Source organism: Pochonia chlamydosporia, chromosome 4 (assembly GCF_001653235.2).
Source record: "Pochonia chlamydosporia 170 chromosome 4, whole genome shotgun sequence".
NCBI lineage: Eukaryota > Fungi > Ascomycota > Sordariomycetes > Hypocreales > Clavicipitaceae > Pochonia > Pochonia chlamydosporia.
Genome location: NC_035793.1, coordinates 1,103,031 through 1,122,541, shown reverse-complemented (window position 1 = coordinate 1,122,541; position 19,511 = coordinate 1,103,031). Strand labels below are relative to the sequence as shown.

At 49.7% G+C, this 19,511-nt stretch overlaps 4 protein-coding genes across 4 annotated transcripts; 3 read left to right on the top strand and 1 right to left on the bottom strand.

Moving 5' to 3' along the window:
- Positions 1–2,567: 2,567 nt before the first annotated feature.
- VFPPC_07758 (Sec23/Sec24 family protein) lies at positions 2,568–5,887 on the top strand (the record flags this gene model as incomplete). Its single annotated transcript, XM_018286568.1, has 4 exons — positions 2,568–3,899; positions 3,964–4,402; positions 4,467–5,686; positions 5,804–5,887. The coding sequence occupies 4 exons, from the start codon at positions 2,568–2,570 to the stop codon at positions 5,885–5,887; spliced, it is 3,075 nt and encodes a 1,024-aa protein (XP_018143251.1).
- Positions 5,888–8,316: 2,429 nt separating this feature from the next.
- VFPPC_14296 (mitochondrial chaperone BCS1) lies at positions 8,317–9,363 on the bottom strand (the record flags this gene model as incomplete). The annotated part of the gene is made up of 1 exon (XM_018292065.1): positions 8,317–9,363. One exon carries the CDS (start codon positions 9,361–9,363, stop codon positions 8,317–8,319), a length of 1,047 nt encoding a protein of 348 aa, XP_018143250.1.
- Positions 9,364–11,589: 2,226 nt separating this feature from the next.
- On the top strand, positions 11,590–13,540 carry VFPPC_07757 (asparaginyl-tRNA synthetase Slm5; the record flags this gene model as incomplete). The annotated part of the gene is made up of 4 exons (XM_018286567.1): positions 11,590–11,876; positions 11,935–12,154; positions 12,220–13,179; positions 13,304–13,540. The coding sequence occupies 4 exons, from the start codon at positions 11,590–11,592 to the stop codon at positions 13,538–13,540; spliced, it is 1,704 nt and encodes a 567-aa protein (XP_018143249.1).
- A 2,835-nt stretch (positions 13,541–16,375) lies between these two features.
- Positions 16,376–16,780, top strand: VFPPC_15991 (hypothetical protein; the record flags this gene model as incomplete). The annotated part of the gene is made up of 1 exon (XM_018293744.1): positions 16,376–16,780. One exon carries the CDS (start codon positions 16,376–16,378, stop codon positions 16,778–16,780), a length of 405 nt encoding a protein of 134 aa, XP_018143248.1.
- Between the last annotated feature and the right edge of the window lie 2,731 nt (positions 16,781–19,511).

Here is a 19,511-nt window from a genome sequence, read left to right as displayed (position 1 = left end):
AACATCACCTCTTCACCAGTGTACCCGAACTTCTGATCTGAGATGGGTTGAGGAGCGACCGCCCACCACCCCTTCGTCCTCGAATGTTCCCATTTCCTCTCTTTCTCTTCCTTTTCCCCCCTTTGCTTCGCTTTTTCTTGGCCCTTCAATAATTCTGTACCCTCCATTACAATTTCCATGAGTCATTTTTTTTTTTTTTTCGCTCCTTGATTGCATTCGGTTTTGCGCCATGTTTCTGATGCTGACGTGTGAGTGTGAGTCGGGACTTGTCCGCACCCCCCCAATGCCTCGTCTACATGCTCGAGATGATTGTTGTGCAATTGATGCCCTCGTTGTCGCATTCTGCATTGTTGCCGACTCCGCACCATTGCTGATGATTGAGTGCATGCGTTTGACGTAGAGTAGCTGTCGCTTTCGAGTGATGTTTTTTTTCTCCCCATTTTCGTACTCCTTGAATGCGAATTTTTGCAATATATCACAAGTCACTTTTTTGTGAGGTGGTCGAAACTGGTGCTCTCGCCCAGACTGGACACCACACCCCGCCTCTTGATTGACCTGAAGCCATCTACACTTTGGACACTCGCCAACCACTTTCCCACACCGTAGTCTATAAAGTTGATAAATATCGAATTTTACCGCGCAGACTGTATTTTAATTCTTACGGCAATACTTTTGTCGAGTTTTATTCAAATCCCATGCGTGGTTGACCCGCAGAGAGGGCAGTCTGTTTGTGATGCGACCGGGACGTCCATGTTTCTGTCGACAATTTCTCCCGCAGCAAGTCGCACAGCTCGCAACTGTCCACATTTTCATAAATTCTGTTTAAAGAGGGTGGTTTCCTTGTCGCTCAATTGATTGCATTCGGCTGAAAATGTATAATTGCATTTCTTGCCTTGTGGTGGTCGGGCTTTCGTGTCTACCAGTGCATCGCGTTTGGCGACGAGAGCTGCTCTGCGACCGTGACATACATTTCAATACCCAGCGCAAAGCATCTGCACTCTGATGCAATTTGGTCCATCAAGGATAAAAACGAATAGTAGAGACTTAATTTTACGTGATGGTTACTTTTTTCTAACCCCCCACAACTTTGCTTGTCTGTTACTTGCTGTCCTGTGAGATCACCTCGGAAGCCGCGATGCCCTCAACGCGACCGAGTGAGCCTGGAATGGTTAGAAGCCGAGTTTGAAGCGCAAAAATAATACTTTAAACAATTGACCACCGTATTGAAAGCTTGTCGAGTGTCTAAATGCACCAAGATTTTCTTTTGACTTGTTTCTGCCTGGCTTTGCGGACAAACTGTCATTGACAGGAATGACAGGCAGAGGCGATCTGGTGGTGATTAACTATTGGATGAGCTGCACCTACATACCGGATCACAGTTGCCTCAATGCGCCCTGTTTACACGTCAAAACGTCGAAAATGTTTACTTGGGCCATGGAGAAGACTCCAGACTATGATTTACACACCGGGTCATCATGGTATGGTAGCTTCTTCCCATTGCGTGGCGATATTTGGTGTTGGATCAATGTATATCAAGACTATATCGGTAGATATAAAGCTATACTACGTTAGCAATACGGCCGCAAATCCAGGCAAATAAATCTGGAATATATAGTACCATATGGAGTAAAACCACACCCTCAACTACAACCGCTGGCTATGAACGCTGGCTTGTTGCGCTCACTCTGTGTCCTCACACTGCCATCAGGTTGCCTCCTCTCATGGAGTTGGGTCACTCGACTTACACGGAGCGTCGCGGGTGGGTCCCGGATCGGAGTCCATGTGACCACCCACGTGAGCCGGTTTCCTGGTTTCAGCCAGGGACGGGTCTAGCTGTCTAACTTCGATAGCTAACTAGAATGTTTAAGTGCATATTATTGGCAGAACCCACGGATAGGCCCTGAACAAGGAACATGGAAGGGATGTTAGTTAAGATGGCCAAGCGAAGATTGAGGCGAAGTGGGGGATTTTGCTGCTCTACTTGATGTCTGGTTACTTATTATTGGTCTTTGGTCTCTGTCTCTAAAGGAGTCTGGTGAGATAGAGAAACAAGACTTCTCGAGCTTGAGACTCTGGGACGGAGCAGTGAGTGGCGCCACCCCTGCCAATAAGGAACCAGGAACAGCGAGTGCAACTGGGCAGGAGCTAAACACATGCTAAGAGCACTTGAGTGGTGTTGGTCTGGAAGGGACCCGAAAAGGCCAGCGAGGCATTGAGACAAACCACCAAAATTCCGTCTCTGCTCCAGATCGCTTGATCACGCTGGCACAACGCCGTTGAAAATTGGCAGAGGCTGCGAAAGTATGGAAATTTCTCATACGCCTTCAATTTTCTAGTAACCTTCTTTTTGTTTTCAATTGTCTCTCACCATTTCGCCCTCTTGTTTAGCTTGTGTTCATTGATTGCTCCGTCCCGCCTTTCGTAGGCCACACACTTTCGAGACCCCTCCTCGTAAACCAAACCCAGCTAAACCTCAGGACAAGTTCACATCCACACACGACCAACTCCTTTTCCTCCGTAGAGGCTTGCTCGAGCAGCCATCCTCGTTCACACGCCGACATCTCATCATGGCCGACTACACACAATACCACGCCTTGGGCCAGGGCGTCGTCGACCCGAACGACCCCAATCGCAATAATGTTCCTGGACAACAACAATATGCTCCTAGTTATGGAGCTCCTGGTCCATATGGTGCGCAACCACAGCAATCACCACCAGCCATGGGAGGACCTCCTCCTCCCTCGGGTGCTGGTTACGGCATTTCCCAACACCAAAACTTGCAAGGAGGCTTTGCTCAACCTGGAGCAGATGCCGGCTTGGCTGCACAAATGGGTGGCATGAACTTGGGTGATGGACAGAGTACCATTCGCAAGAAGAAGAAAGACCGCCATGCCTACCACACCGTCGAACCTACGGGCTCTTCCCAAGCATTCAATGGCATGGGACCTCCCGGTTCCAATCCGAATCAATTCATCCCTACTGCTGCTCCCGGACAGTCAGGTGTCCCAGCATTCGGAGGACAGTTTGGCAGTCCTCAAGGCACGCCTCAGATGATGAACACCAGCCAGTTCCCAACACCTGGAGCTCCTGGAGACTTTGGCTCTGGCAATGGGAGTGCCGATGCCTCTGCTCCCATTTCGACTACCGGTCCTTCCAAGGTGTCCCTCGATGCCATGCCAAGTGTCCCCGTTTCTCGCGATTCCGTACAACCGTACTTCCTGAAAAACGTCTATCCCACCTTCGAACGTCACGTACCACCCCCGGCCACCGTTTCCTTCGTTGCCTTCGATCAAGGTAATGCCTCTCCTAAATACGCCCGATTGAGTTTAAACAACATACCCGCTACTTCGGACGGTTTGCAGGCTACCGGCCTTCCCCTTGGCCTCCTCTTGCAGCCTCTGGCTCCTCTCCACGCAGGTGAGGCTGAGATTCCTGTTCTGGATTTTGGTGATTCGGGACCCCCGCGATGCCGTCGGTGCCGCGCCTACATCAACCCCTTCATGATGTTCCGATCTGGCGGCAACAAGTTTGTGTGCAACCTGTGTACGCACCCCAATGATACGCCCCCCGAATACTTTTGCGCTACCAGCCCGCAGGGCGTTCGTGTAGATCGAGATCAGCGACCCGAGTTGCACCGAGGGACTGTCGAATTCGTCGTGCCCAAGGAGTACTGGACCAGGGAACCCGTTGGCTTGCGTTGGCTGTTTCTCATCGATGTATCGCAAGAGTCATACAATAAGGGGTTTTTGGAGACTTTTTGCGATGGCATTTTGGCTGCCCTATATGGGGGAGAGGATCAAGAAAAGGACGAGAACGGAGAACCAAAGAGACGAGTCCCCGAAGGCGCTAAAGTCGGGTTCGTCACATATGACAAGGACATTCACTTTTACAACATGCATGTACGTCTTGCTTTCCCTTTAAAATACTTCATACATCAAGAATATATTGCTAACCACGTCTCAGCCCGGCTTGGATCAACCGCAAATGCTCATCATGCCCGACCTTGAGGATCCTTTCCTTCCTCTTGGAGAAGGCCTATTTGTCGATCCCTACGAGTCCAAGTCAATCATCTCTTCTCTACTGACGAGACTGCCCGAGATGTTTTCTGACGTGAAGAATCCGGAGCCGGCTCTGCTTGCTACCCTAAACGCAGCTTTGGCAGCCCTCGAGAAGACTGGCGGCAAAATTGTGTGCTCATGCTCCGCGCTGCCAACTTGGGGTCCTGGCAGGCTATTTATGCGTGATGACGGCAATCATCCTGGAGGCGAACTTGATAAGAAGCTCTATACTACGGAACATCCTGCCTGGAAGAAAGTGGCTGAAAAGATGGCTGCTGGTGGCATCGGTGCCGACTTTTTCCTTGCTGCTCCTTCGGGTGGTTACCTCGACATTGCTACGATTGGTATGTTCAATCCGATTTCAAATCTGATCTATTGACAGGGCTAATTCTTTCCCCCTTTGCTCAGGGCATGTTGCGGCTACTACCGGCGGAGAGACATTCTATTATCCCAATTTCATCGCCCCACGGGACGGCCCGAAATTGTCTGCCGAAATTAGCCATACGGTGACGAGAGAAACTGGCTTCCAAGCGTTGATGAAGGTTCGGTGCTCCAATGGTCTGCAGGTGTCAGCTTATCACGGCAACTTTGTGCAACATACATTTGGGGCCGACCTTGAGATTGGCGTTATAGATGCAGACAAGGCTTTGGCAGTTTCATTCAGCTACGATGGCAAGCTCGACTCCAAACTGGACGCTCACTTCCAGTCCGCCCTCTTATACACCACTGCCTCTGGTCAACGCAGGGTTCGTTGTTCCAACATCATTGCTAGCGTGAGCGAAACTTCCAAGGAAGCTGGCATGCGGGAACAGGGCATTCGAGCATGCATGAAGTTTGTGGACCAAGATGCCGTGATTGCCCTTCTGGCAAAGGAGGCCGGCACGAAGCTTGCTACCACTTCGAGCAATCTGAAGGACATACGAAACTGGCTTGCTGAGCGGACGATCGATGTCATGTCATGCTATAGGAAACACTCAGCACAACAGCATCCGGCTGGCGAACTGGTCATGCCCGAGAAGCTAAAGGAGTTTTGCATGTATATGCTGGGACTCACCAAGTGCAGAGCCTTCAAAGGTGGCGTTGAGAACTCAGACAGGAGAGTACATGAAATGCGCATGGTCCGTTCGATGGGCGCCTTGGAACTGAGTTTGTATCTCTACCCTCGCATCATTCCGGTTCACAACCTGCAACCTGAGGAGGGGTTCGCAGATGCGGAGACGGGCCACCTCAAGATGCCGCCTTCGATACGAGCGTCATTCTCCCGCATCGAAGCCGGCGGCGTGTATCTCGTTGATAATGGTCAACAGTGCCTGCTGTGGTTCCATTCACAAACATCACCAAACCTTGTTGCTGATCTCTTCGGCGAAGACAAGGATTCCCTGAAGAGCCTGGACGCATATACCTCGTCAATGCCGGTCTTGGAAACCCATCTGAACGCTCAAGTCCGCAATATTATTGAGTTTCTAAAGACGATGCGCGGCTCCAAGGGCTTAACCATCCAACTCGCTCGGCAAGGAATCGACGGTGCCGAATTTGAATTTGCCCGCATGTTGGTAGAGGATAGAAACAACGAGGCGCAAAACTACGTCGATTGGTTGGTCCACGTGCACAGAGGAGTGCAACTCGAGGTAAGCCGTCTTTTGCAGTAGTGGCAAGACTCTGTGCGGGGCTCAGGTTCTCGAACGAACGGAGATTTCCATGATATCCGAGAAATGAAACATCCAACTAACCATCACTTCTTCTAGTTGAGCGGTCAGCGCAAGAAAGAAAGCGAAACGGATCTGAATACCCTGTCAAACTTTACCGGGCTCAGACCAACAATGTGGTAAAGGCAGACAATTGTCCATGAACTAGCAAACAAAACCCCAACTCGATATCATTAAAAAGCCACACGTGCAAAGGAGAATTCAAGCACTTGAGTAACGAGAAGAGAAATGAATGTGAAAGGGAATTTCCTCAAGCATGAATATACCGAACCCAAAAAAAAAGGACAAAATCAAAATGTTCGCCACTGTGGCTTAATTGTGTTCCCCGAGCCTCCTACTAGAAGTCGCGTCAGGGAACTCTCGCATTATGGATGAAACATTTTGGGTAGGCAGGCTATTAAACATTTCACATGCCAGCGCCATGCGCCACAACAATAAATACAAGCGAATCATACAGAATGAAGGAAACTTTCCAACTCTTGATGTGCGCTCGGAGTAGACTCCGTGCATGCATACACGGCTGACAATGCAAATGGTTGGACCATTGTCAATAGTTGCTCTTCCTATCATGAGTTTGCCGCGAATTCGTGGCGTGAATGAATGTCATCCTTTGGCTCAATGGCTCCGTCGGCCTTCTTCTCTCTTTACTACATACCTAGGAAGCTATGGCGTGTAGGTGATTGGATTGACATGGGTCGCATTTAGGTGATAAGGTGGCCGGAGACACAACCAGCTTTCCGGAGAGCATTGCATGAGGCCGAGATGAGGTGGGCTGGCTGATGGCTGATGGTACGGACTACGGAGTACACTGGAACATACATGTATGTGCGTGTGAACAGAGCACATACATGCATTTGATGCTTGTCTTGGAAAACCACAGCCGTAGCATCGGGCCGCCAGGGCCCCAAGTCAAGTACCTGCTTTCGACTCCAGGCATGTCTGGTTGAATTATGTCAAGTGTGACGGACCGTAGCGCTGAGGATCGATCGGGGGAGTGGATCAGATGTTATTGCCGACTGGAGCCAAAGGACGTGGAAGGATGACATCGCGTGGATTTGATGACTAACACTCGTGGCTCTCCAACAGTACGGAGTAATCCAGCCCAGCTCAACTCATGCGGCAAAAGAAAAAAAATGACAAAAAAGAAAGAAAAAATGGTTTTTTGCCGTTATGAAACAATACTACGGTCGTTGCTCCGTGGCACGTGAATGGAGCGGTTTTCTTAGCTCACAAGCACTATGTGGCAGGCGCCTCGGCAACAAAAGCAACCTCGAAATAGTAGCAACATTAGTATTTAGATTTGAGATGAGCGGCCGCTGGTGTGATGGGATTTCTGGCTGATATGCATGTATATTAGGCTGACTTACATGCATTTCCAATGACTCGCTCGCAACGGAATGGCCGACTAGGCTTGCCTAAGCGCCCGTGGTTGCTTCTGTTCTTTCTCCTGTCTATCATTCCGATGCCAAGAGGGGGCGAAAAGTCTGGACGTGAAACCTGACAAGCGTTGATAAAACGAATCAAAAATGTGCGTGGACACCCAAGTTGCGCACCAGGAAGCTGGATATGAGTGGTGTGGTGGTATAATGTCTCAGGCCTCATGACCGAAATGGACTAACATCGACGGCAATGGCGGGCGATTCTGGCACTAGCTGCTAATCATGGCTCTGTGGCAACTGAATCACATTGCAGTTGGAGAATCGAATCAAGACTTGTTAATCAGTGTTCAGTATCCAACATGTGTGGAGCGCATATGTAAGTGTGAAGTGTGCGATTTCCATTATGTCCTCTTGATAGTACATGGTAGCAACATTGGCTTTGGGCTGACCAAGAAACTTGGCTGGTCTGCAATGACAATTCCAAATTCATCCATGTGCCACCACCCCCATGAGTGTGTCAATGTGTGTGTCAGTCGACCGGGGAAAACACTAACTTGTTAGTGGTGAACTCGTACTTTCAACCAATCGTACAATTTTACCATAAATTGGCTGCATGCCCTACAGTACAGGGGGTTTGTCTGTCACCAGCAGAAGCCCAGAGAGGAGAAGCCAACCACCATCTAATAATATCTGATGCTCTCCGGAGAAGTTGAAATGGCCAGCAAAGCAATAAACGGCCAAGGGAATAGAGGAAAAAGAAAGTATGTGCAACGAAGCGCAAGCGCATAACAGTAGATGGTGGGCCACGCCCGGCACCGTTGCAAGAAATGGCCGCTCGGTCCTTCGCAGCCAAAAGGGCTCGACTGGATACAACGGCGCTGACTGAACCCATCTACCGACATTGGTGCCGGAGTTGTTCCAATATTAATTGCCACAGGTGGGGGAGAAAACTTTCATATTGAACAAGAAGCAATGCGCAGGACGTAGAAATACAATACAAAATGTGAGAGAGTGTGCTGAGGGAGAGTGAAGCAAAAATTAAGAGTTCAGATACCATACGCCGCTCGATATGGCCAAAAAAGGCTGATGTAAAGATGCGCTGTATGCAATCCTTTTTTCCGTTGCATTGCTCCTCGGGGCGTTCAGGAGCCGCAGGAAAGTTGTAACCGTTCTTCAAGAAGTAATCATGTCTAAACCGTAACGTGGGTCTGGGGCGCTGAGTACACGCTGAATCTCAGCGGGATCAAATGCCAGCTGGAAAATAGCCATATCTGTTGGTGCAACCATAGATGCGCCTCGTGAGATTCCAACCGAGGCTACCGGATCGCCGCGCGACTTCATCTTGGCACCAACTCCTCCTTTCTTGTCTTTCCTTGCCATCTCGTCCCAGATGCAGCGGGTAGTGCTTTGTGAAGGGTCTTCGAAGGCGAAAATAACGTAGGCAAACTGTCCACGGAGATCCGGGTCGAATAGCAGCACATCTCGCCAGATTTCAGCGACCTCCTGAGGCGGATTACGGCAGCTGTTGCCTAGGCCAAAATCCCCAACAACAACCCGATCGTAATTGTTGTAGAGGCAGAGGCGAAGGGCTCCTCGGATCTTCTCTCTCATCATGAATCGTTCTTCTGCAAAAGAATACATGGTTCCGTTTTCCTTCAGCTTCGGCCATCGAGTTGGTGGTACGGAAACAACAGGCAAGTCATACCAGCGATCAAGGCGCTCGTAATGATCATGGGGTCCTCGGCAAACGACAACAGCGTCCGAGAGAATACATCCAGCAGAGGGTATAGGATAATTTGATGATACCTGTGTGTTTGGCCAGGGACTGCTGAGTGTTGCAGAAAGGTTGCTTCGGCGACAGAGCTTTTCCTCATACCCTGAGCATCCCGTTTCCCAGTCACCTCCGGGCCGGCGTTCGTTGGCAGCACAAATGAATGGAATTCTGACTCTGCAGCCGCCGGCAGCTTCGTGGGATTGGCTGTCAGTAGCTGCATAAGAAATTGCAGTCATGACAGGATCTCCCTCTTCTATACGAAAAACGGGTGGGCGGGTGCCCAAATGCCGGCGTGTAATGATAAGTTCAGCTGGCTGAGGGTAGAGAATTGAGTAAGGAGGGAACATTTCTGCATAGTTGGCATTAACCATGGGAATGAAGTTCCGCTTGGTGTCGGCTGCCACCTCAGACGGCTTTACCCGGCTGGATTTTGACCCAGGAGCCATGATGAGAGCTGATACTCCGTAGAAACGGGAAAACAGACAGTGGTGCCAGGAAGACGATGTCCGACTTGGTATATATGCAGAATTGCAGCGAGTTGATACATGGACAATCGAAGCCGAATAGCAGGACTTTATATTCTCAGGTCCCTCCTCGTTGAGCCAGGCTTCACCGAAATTATGACGATCGAACTCTTCCGAGGTTCGTCACATAGGATCAGATGAGGGTAGACAAGCGTGAGGGAAACTCGACAGTTTTTGTGTGACCCGATATATTAAAGATCTGAATCACCTTATGGGAACACATTCATGCTAGAGGCGAGAGACGGAAGGCATGACCAAGATCGGAAATGAAGGAAGCGACGAAGGTGAGAAGTAAATAGTAGCGGGCGAGAGACGGATGAGGGGTCCCAGGTCGCCTTTAAACCACCATAGCCGCGTCGCTTGACTTGCATAGTAGTACGGTGGGGAGATGGTGTCTTGCTGTTAAGACATGAAATGCTGCAAAGTCATGAGTACGAGGGTGCCAAAGGTCTAAGGAGCTGGAACGGCTAAGGGGTTGCATCCAAGCCGCGGGATAACATCGTCTGGCGGCATCGCTGTCTGCTGTGTTCGTGGGTGCGATTCCACTTTGCACATTGCAACGGTAAGGGCTCAAAGACTCCAAACAGGTGCAGATATCTCAGACATACAATGCAGCCCTCGGAGAAAGGGTCCCCATCTCGTCTGGCTTGCTGAGGTAAGGTTCCCCCAAGAGCCACGTCGATGATGCAGGTGGCAAGGGAGCCAGGCGTAGCCGAAAAGATGAAAGGCCCTGGTTGCAAGACAAGGCGTGAGGCCTCAACCGGATGATTGCTACGCGGCAAAGAGGCTGTCAGTCCGATCTGTGGCACCTCATCTCGCCTTTGTCGAACGATACTAATAGTATCATGGGGTTAAGCAGCCACATTTGTGGAGGTATGGAGGCTTGGAGGCATAACTGGCGTCCATACTGGTATGTAACAGGGCCTTTACGCCGCCGTCCTGTAGAGGGCCGTGAGGGCTTAATGTGGCATTTCATCTGCCGACAACGACCAGGACAAGTCTGGCACGAAGGTAAGCGGCAGACCAAGTGTGTGGTAAGCCCAGTTGAGCAATGATCTGAGACATATTAAGACACAGAGGAAGATAAACGACGGAAGTTAAGAGGGTGGATTGAGCAAGACTCGGAGTGGGTTGGATGGCCGCAAGATCAGAAGGAACTGGAACCACTCGGAAGGACAAGAGACGGTCTAGGTTATAGAATTGAGAGTTAGTAGCTAGTTGAAATCAAGGAGTAACGACGGGGATACCAAAATGCTGGCTTGGCTGGGTTGAGAGAGAGGGGCCCGAACCAATGTGCCAGAGTCACCCCATTCGTAGTCAAAACTCAGAGGACCCTTGCAGTGTGTTTGGCGGATCAAAGGAGTAAGTGATTGCGTTCATGAGTGAAACAAGCGGGGGAGCAGAAATTAAGCTGATCCACGAGCTTTGATGTGAATGATGCGGGAGCTCAAGTCTGGGATTGATGGTCGAGTGTCGTCTAGTTCTCGTTCTGTACGGAACAAGGTGCAACACAAGAAGAGGCACTGGGACCAGACGCGTCAAACTTCAATGCTGTTTATCCTCCAGGCTCCTTCTCCTTGCCTGGTTCTAAAATAGTGATGTCAAGCGAGTCCGAGCGGTGCCGAAGTGGGAAGGAGACAAGGGGACCTCCTTGGTACGTTGTTGGCAATTTTACGAAAGTAGTTACTGCTCTTTCCTTGTGAGCAGAGAATGCAACCAACCAAAATGTCAAGTCATGCTTCACTCTGTTCCGGGAAAGTGCAATGCCATGTCGCGGGTACCAAAATGGCGGGAAGGTGCAAGTTTCCATCTAGGCACAAGGCACACGGCACACGGCGCACAGATTTGCACATTGCCCATGCCATGTCGGAAGTGTGTCGGTGCCTGACCCAGGCCGTTCACCCGTGGCCGGACCCACTCAGCTGCATCAGGGACCATTTCTCCAAACTGATAACTGCTTCTCACAATCTGAGTTCATTCCCAAGTCAATGTCGCCACCATTTGCTTTCCATCGGTGAACAGTTTCATTACCAAGACCAAATAATACGTCGCGTCCAGATGGCCATTTGCGCACGAGCCTAATTGACGGTAATTCCCGACCAAACCCAGCTCACTCTGTTGGGACTGGGAACACTGGTTGCTGGCGGCATGAGGTCGACTTTCTGGCCCAGGGTCGCGGCTCATCGCCAGGGCCATCGAATTTCACTCCCCAAGCGGAGATGTTACTCCGCAAGGGTCATTGGCGAGTTGCAACCTCTCATCAAAACAGTGGCAGACCTCCGAGCCTGGCATCCCGAAACCAATGTTCCGGATGTCCAAGTGTGCGGTTGGGTGCGCTCGGTCCGCAAGAGCTCCGGAGTTCGCTTTATCGACATTACAGATGGATCGTCCATGCGCCCAGTTCAGGCTGTCGTTAGCAAAGAGTTGGCAACAGAGTAAGTTGGTGTATGCCTAGTTCTCTCGGCCAACTGCCTTGCTGACCCGTTGATATAGTATGCGACCCGGTTCTGCGGTTCGTTTAAAGGGAACGTGGTACAATACAGTCGATAGGATCCAACCCAGTACAGAAGAATCTTCTGTCTCAGATGTTCCCTCCAATCAGTCTCAGTTCTCACTTGACAAGGCTGGAATGGATCGAGACGCCGAGAGAACTCTTTCAACTCAAGAACTTCAGGTTCATGAGGTTGAAATCCTTGGCCCATCTGATCCTCAGGTAAGCCGCCTCCAGCTGATATGGGGATGGCTACCAAGCTTTGCACTAACACTTCACTTGCGAAGACGTATCCAATCCAGAACAAATATCAGACCCCGGAGAGCTTACGCAACATTTCACATTTACGGTCTCGAACACCGCTGAATTCCACGCTGCTGCGGCTAAGATCCGAGGCTACCGCAGTTCTCACACAGTTCTTCTTTAACGAAAAGTTTCACCAGACGCACCCTCCAATCATCACGTCGTCTGATTGTGAAGGTGCCGGAGAAGCCTTCACCATCAAGACCGGCTCAAAGGCCGAATTTTTTAGAGACCCGAAATATCTAACTGTCTCAACTCAACTTCACCTGGAGGCTCTTGCACAGTCCCTGGGTAACGTGTGGACTCTTTCTCCCACGTTTAGGGCCGAACAGAGTGATACATCTCGCCACTTGAGCGAATTTTACATGCTCGAAGCTGAAATGAACTTCGTTACTGATATGAATGAGGTCATGGATCTTGTTCAAAGAATGTTGCAAAACCTTGCGAATCGCTTGAAAGAACTCCGGGCTGCAAATGAACTTGTACAAAATAGACTGGACTCCCGAGATCCTGCCGAACGATTGGCTTTTGAGGATTTGGTTGAACAGGACGAACTCAACCGTCGGTGGAAGGGATTGCTTTCTCCCAGGCAGTGGCCCAGAATAACTTATAGCGAAGCTATCGACCAGTTACAACCAGTTGCTGACCAGTTTGAGCATAAACCAATCTGGGGCAGTGGCCTGCAATCAGAGCATGAGAAGTACTTGGCCAAGAAATTAGGGTTTGACGAGGCAAGCAATGCATATCTCCCTCTATTCATTACTCAGTATCCTCGTGAGATCAAGGCCTTTTACATGCTCCGCTCAGCATCGTCTTCGCCGCAAGGTGAAACAGTTGACTGCTTTGATCTCATAGTACCAAGCCTCGGGGAGCTTGCTGGAGGTTCTATGCGTGAGCATCGCTTAGCAGAGCTTCAAGATAACATGCGGTTACACGGATTAGAGGTACTTGGAAAGAGACAAGATAGGAGCAGCGGCCTGGGCTGGTACCTTGACCTGCGGCGTTGGGGTTGCCCTCCTCACGGGGGCTTCGGGCTGGGCTTTGATCGCTTGCTGAGCTATTTGACAGGCGTACCAAACGTTCGGGATGTGGTCCCATTTCCACGTCACTACCAACGTTGTGATTGCTGAAGTGGATGATCGAGTGTTTAGGGCGTCAGGCGAGATGGACGGCCCGAGAGTCTCGGCCGATTCTTGGATTTGCGTCAAAGCTGCCGTAGTGAGTCCGGCGACGGAGCCATTACCACGGGACTGCCTCACCAAGCTTAACAAGATGTGTAACAATGCTTGTTTACAATGCGGCTAGAGCACGAGGCGAGCAGGTCTTAAGTGTGGTGACACAACTGGTAGCGCACGGGATTGGTGGCATGATTTTGATGGTTCGAAGAACTATTCCAGTCACACAAGTATGGCGATGTCGGTCATGAGCTCAACAAGTCGGCTCATGGTATTGAAGCGAAGTACCAATCTCGGCTATACCAGTCAGATTCCAAACTGGCGACATTGCAACTTCCAGAGAAAGATGCTGTAATAAACTTTCATTTACGAAATGGAAATAAATGTACCAATAACTGTAACAATACAGGCAAAAGATATGGGCTCGGACAATAGAGTCGTTCGAATTGGAATTGGACACACACTGGTTGTAGTCAACGCCTTTGTGTGTTGACCAAAATTTGTTTGTATACTAGATTAATAGACTTTGACTCCTATCTAGCCTAGATATATGACTTTGACGATCCACGGTGCACGCCGTGCAGAAAGTTGAGCGAAATAGCATCATTTGACCAGCATGTCACTATTGTGTTAAAGCTTGAACCGTTAAACGTATCAAACCAAGCGAGCTGTGTTGGCAATTTCTTCGAGGCTAATACGGATAGTAGTTACAGACACCGAAAAATGGTAGTTGGGTGTACCATGTGATAATATGAGTTGAACTAAATGGATTGTAAGCTTGATGAAACAGCCGTCCGTTGTTTGGTCAACTCAAGCGTGGTATGGTATTTTACTCCCAAGAATCTTGCTCCCCCAATGATCTCCCACTTTGCGTATTTACTTGTAAATGAGTCCAAGGAAAGTTCACATTGGAAGTAAATGTGTAGCTACTGAGGAGGCTCGTTGGGTTCAACTTTCAGATGCACAAAAGACAGACACTGGTCTCCAGACATAAAACTCACAATATTCTCAACTCAACAGACAGTTCATAAACTAAGAGTACATCTCAGAAATAAGAAAGATTGTCTCACGTCATGATGGAGTCGTTGCAGCATGAACACTTGGAAAATCTCAACCTCACTCGGCAGCAATGAAAGCAGGGGGCTAACTTCTCACAACACCTCACTCCACATCAGTCACTACCTTGACCCCTAACTCGCAAACTTCACCCTCAGGGGGAGGACGGCTAGGAGGGGTACTAATACGAATGGTGCTGTTGTGGGAGGGTTGTTGGGTGCGAGGGATGGTGTTGATGGAGTTTCCGGAGGTGAAGGGAGGTATTGCATTTGATGAGTTTGTGAAGATTACGGTTGAGTTGACGATTGAATAGAATATTGAGGTATAGGTTGTGGTTGATCAAGTTGGTTAGATGAAGTCAAGGGTATGTGATTTGAACCGGGATATGCATTGTTAATTGTGGTTGTAAACTCAAAAGTCTTTGGAACTCTGAGAACTTGGCAAGTTGATAGCATAAGAGGATTGTATTTGGCAAATTTCATACAAGACATGCAGTATGTTTAGAAGCTTGTTGTAGAGTAGATGAGTTGACCGTAACTACGCAGATTCTGTAGCACATCGTTTGCTACATCTGCAAATCCTTCCATCATAACTTGGCATTCATTCCGCATTGTTATGCTAAGCTTAACCTAAACCTTTCTTTAATAAAACCACTAACTTTATCTCTCTTATCGACAGACCCCTTGCCATCGGCCCTAACAAATTTACATTTCATCAACGTCATCAACCCGGACATCCCAGAAGCCACAGACCCACGAGATAACACAAAGACCAACCTTGAAGAAACACATCTGAAAAATAATGAGTAGACACAAAAGTTAATCTTGCAGCCTGTTGTGGCGGCCCAAAAGGAGAGGCGTGTCTCGATTGGAACGGCTAGAATGAGATCAACACGGCGACTCCATTGGCAATGATGACGGGCCACAATGCCATGATGGGTAGGTAGTAATTAGGGGTAGAAACAAGCATTTGATCCACGCCCGTGAGCCTCTGATATGGTTAGATCTGCGGATTTGCAGATCGCTTGGTGTCGGGGGTCCGGTCGGCACCGATTAGCCGATGTTCGTCAGCACAAAAGAACTTTTCAACTCTTGCGAGGAGAGACTATTCGTTTCGCAGAGCTGAGTGAATACACTGCATCATGAGAAGAATTCCGAGCGGTTTCTGACTTGCGATGCCTTCATGACGTCTAAAATGCCGCCATGTTAAATCCCAGAGCTTCCGAGACCTAACCCAAGATAAGCATAAGATTCAAAGTCAAAACTGGAGGCAAGGCAACGCTACCCCCAAACAAGATGGTGTCAGTACTTACGAACGTGACCAAGGCCATAGCGAAAGCCGGAGTGCCGAGTCATCCACCTTGTCGACACTTGCTTCGTAAAGATGCACTTACCGTGCGTCGAGATCAGCGGCACTCTCGAGGTATGGCCTACTTAGCCGATTATCATTGATCAACAAACTGCTCTGTCTCCTGTGGGGCAACTGAGTAATGTGTCTGGTCTGGTACCAGAGCAAAACATCGGAGACGCCTCCATATTTGGCAAACGCAGCTGGTTAATGGGAACTGAATCTCGTTGTTTGTAGCTTTCGGGATATGATCCTACTTGGGCGGCTTACCCTAGACGACGAATCGATCATTCTTTTTCGGCGCACGGTTGTATTTCATCAAGAAGGCTTGAATGCTGCTTGCCGTCATGCATGTGTTAAATTGATGCCACTGCCTCGGTTACCTGCTTTTGAAAACTGGTCTGATAACTCCATGAAGAGTTCATGCTCCTTTGAAAGGCGATTCGGGCCGTTGTTTTGAAATCGTTGCAAAGCCATACTCGCAGCGACCCCCCTAGCCTGAGTATCGATTTGTTTTGCAATTCGGTTGACGCGAAGCATTGTACAATCCCATCTCCTAGTTATGTGTTGGCCCTTGACTTTCGGGATATTTGGTGCAAACTACGGACAACAGCTGGCCCTTTGGAAACTACATGGGGAAGCATACGCGTCGCATCTGGGTGCCAGCTTGAAGGTTTCGTCACAAGAGACGAAACGAGGAACAAAGCATCCCTTGCTGTCTGCTGCATCTCGCCGCCTCAAGTCTTACAAGTCAGAAAGAATATTGCTGAGTGTCTTGGTGCTAGGTTTGCTCCGTGCATGCCGTCGTGCAAGAGAACGACACACAAAAACAACGACAAGTGTACTCTGTACCAGAAAAAGAACCATAATAGCATGTAACCAGCAATATGTCATAACACTTGGCTGGCAGGGTAGTTTACGCTGTCCAACAGAAGGACGTTTCACAGAGTTGATGGGTGTGCAGTAGGGATTTGTGCAGATTGGGTTGACACATGCCTCTGTATGATTGCGTAGTGTTTCTGCAACTCGGCTCTGCGAAACAGGGATGTGCTACCAGTAGCGGTTTGTTTGGCAAACTTGGGTTGAAGATTGCCATGATTCATATTCATGCTCAAAGATACTGTACCGCACTGTAGCGATTTGGCCATTGAATGGTTCGCCGCAGTCTGTGACCACAATTCGGTCTGTGACGGAATGACATGAGGGATCAGGAGCTTGCTCGCAATAAGAGTCACAAATAAGCATATCACCAGTGCCAATGACAAGCGCCTCTCACAGGGATAAGGTCACAAGGGTTGAGCGCCATGGCAGGCCATGGCAGGCCAAGGAGCAACAAGGAGCACTCCTTTTGGTTCTGGACTCACCTGTGGCGCCCGTGGTCATCAAGGTTTCAAGGTTACTCGGGGTGCAGCACAAAATCTCCCTGGACTCGTTTTGGCGTGAGCTGCTGAGGAATAGCCAATCTGGGGATGGCTGGGGCTGAGGCTATTGGCCACGGATTGTTCACAACGGATGAATCGGCAACGGGTTGCCTCGCCCGTTCTTTTTTGAGCGATTCTCATGGTTCTCATGCCTATCATGCCCAAGTGATCGACCTCGGCGCCCTTGCTGACGATCCAGTGCGTACGTAAGTGTCGACCATGTTCTCACGAACACGGACAAGAGCGGCTGGCGGTAGTGCGAGAATCAAAAGGCAATCTGTCCTTGGCTGGTCAGCAGCTGAGGCGCCATTTCCTGGTCGGAATCTTGGAGTCTTTGGGGGACTATCCCATGCAAAAAGAGAAATGGAAGGGAACGCACCGTGTCTGATGCCGACTTTCTGACGAGATAATAATGATGGTGCAAACTCACCGCGCAGAAAGGAAGTCTGGTGCTTGCTATGCCTCCAGTTGGTGTCGCACAACACAGCGACTCATCCCAAGGTCGCTCAACTCAACGCAACTCAACACAACTAGAGCGAGCATGACGGAAACAGAAGCGCCGCGAACCCAAGAGAGCTTCGGGAATAAGCCTTGTGTCCGTCTCCAGGCCCTAAGCTTTCTGATGATGCCAGCCACCAGTCAGAAGCCACGAGTTCCAGACACACCTGCTGCACGCCCTCGACACATTATCCACAAGAGGCTGCAAATTTGAACAGGGATTCCTGGACGCCAAGTCGCCAAGTCGGTTCAGACGGCATCTCAAGAGTGCCAAGCTTTTCCTCGTTCCGCCCACTCAATCTGTCTTGTTTCTTTTCTGGCTCTGGGAGTGGCTCACCAGTGGCTCAGACCTGGCTGTTCCAGTCAGTGCCACAGTATGACGCGTTCGACACACTGGATGGGCAGATTGTTCCACCCAAGATGCCGCAATGCTACTTGAGCACTCACCTGGAGTCAATATGCTTGCTTGGTGACTGAATGCTGGACTTTCGCCAAGGACAAAGACACAAGCCAGCCGCAGCGAGGCGTTCAATAGCCAAGACCTGAGAGGCTGTCTATCGACGACGAGGCAAGAGCCCCCGTCTGCATCCAAGAGTAAGGCATTTTTGACCCTGACGCCTGACACGAATGCCTCGATTTTTGGTATGGGAATGACAACTGCTGTCAAGTCTGCTCTGGTCATATTTGGCCGTCCCATTTCGCAACGCTCGAACCTCGTTGGAATGATGCGCCATCACAGTGTCACAATTCAGACCTGCACCACTTGACCGGACCAGTCCAGAGCAGCCTTTTGAGCAGTCTTTTGAGCAGTCTTTTCCCTCTCAAACACCCCTTCGACTCTTACAGTGCGAACTGTGCTGCTCTTGCCAAGCCCAGTGGCTTGCAACGCTTAAATTCATGCTTAAAAGCCCGAGTCGCAGTGGACGAGAGAGGGGCCACAGGCGCCGAGTTACCCGTAGTGTGTCTTTCGGTCAATTTCCACACCCCCCTGGTTCGTTGGTTCGTGCTTCATTGGTAAGGGACCTGGGACCAGATGCTTGACATTATGGTAATTATGAAAGTTCATGTTGATGCTTACCTCTAGCCACATCCACCGACGCTAGTACAAATGTCCGCGGGTCTGAGGCTACATCATCATCATGTCTTTTGCATTCTTTTGGTGGTGCCTAGTTTTCTTGGCTCGATGTGGTCTCATCTTGCGCACATCAAGCCAAGTACTTATGCATTTCTTGGCCAGGAGGACAAGCGCAACTTCTCAACCTAAAAGAAGGACCCTGGAACAGAAATACTTGGCATTTATCAACGAGGAAAGCTTTGGCAGAGGCCGATCTGGCACAGTAACAGATGGCAGAAGACCTTTCATTGATGGAAGCCTTTCCAAGTCGCCAAGCAAAATGATCCAAGACAGGCCATTTTGTTTGCACGACACCAGACGGTTCCCAAAACAAGACCGAAGACCCGAGTCCATTGATTTTTTTTTTTCTCACAGGGAACTTTCTGCGGGGAGGGGTGCGCGAATCGAGCCGATTATCCGTGGATTGAGTGAGACTGACCCAACGGTGAGGAGCCGCTGGAGACAAGCAGCTCATTTCGTGTTTCTGAGCTCAAATTTCTTTGGAGCCATTCAGCGACACAGCATAAGAAACCTGCGGTATGAAGACGCTCTCATGTTGTACGTCGTCTTGGCCCTGATGCAATTCGGTTGCAGGGCTCGACGACATTCTGACTTGCATCACAGACTCCTTGTGTTTGAATGGTTGTTTTAACTTTTAGATTCAT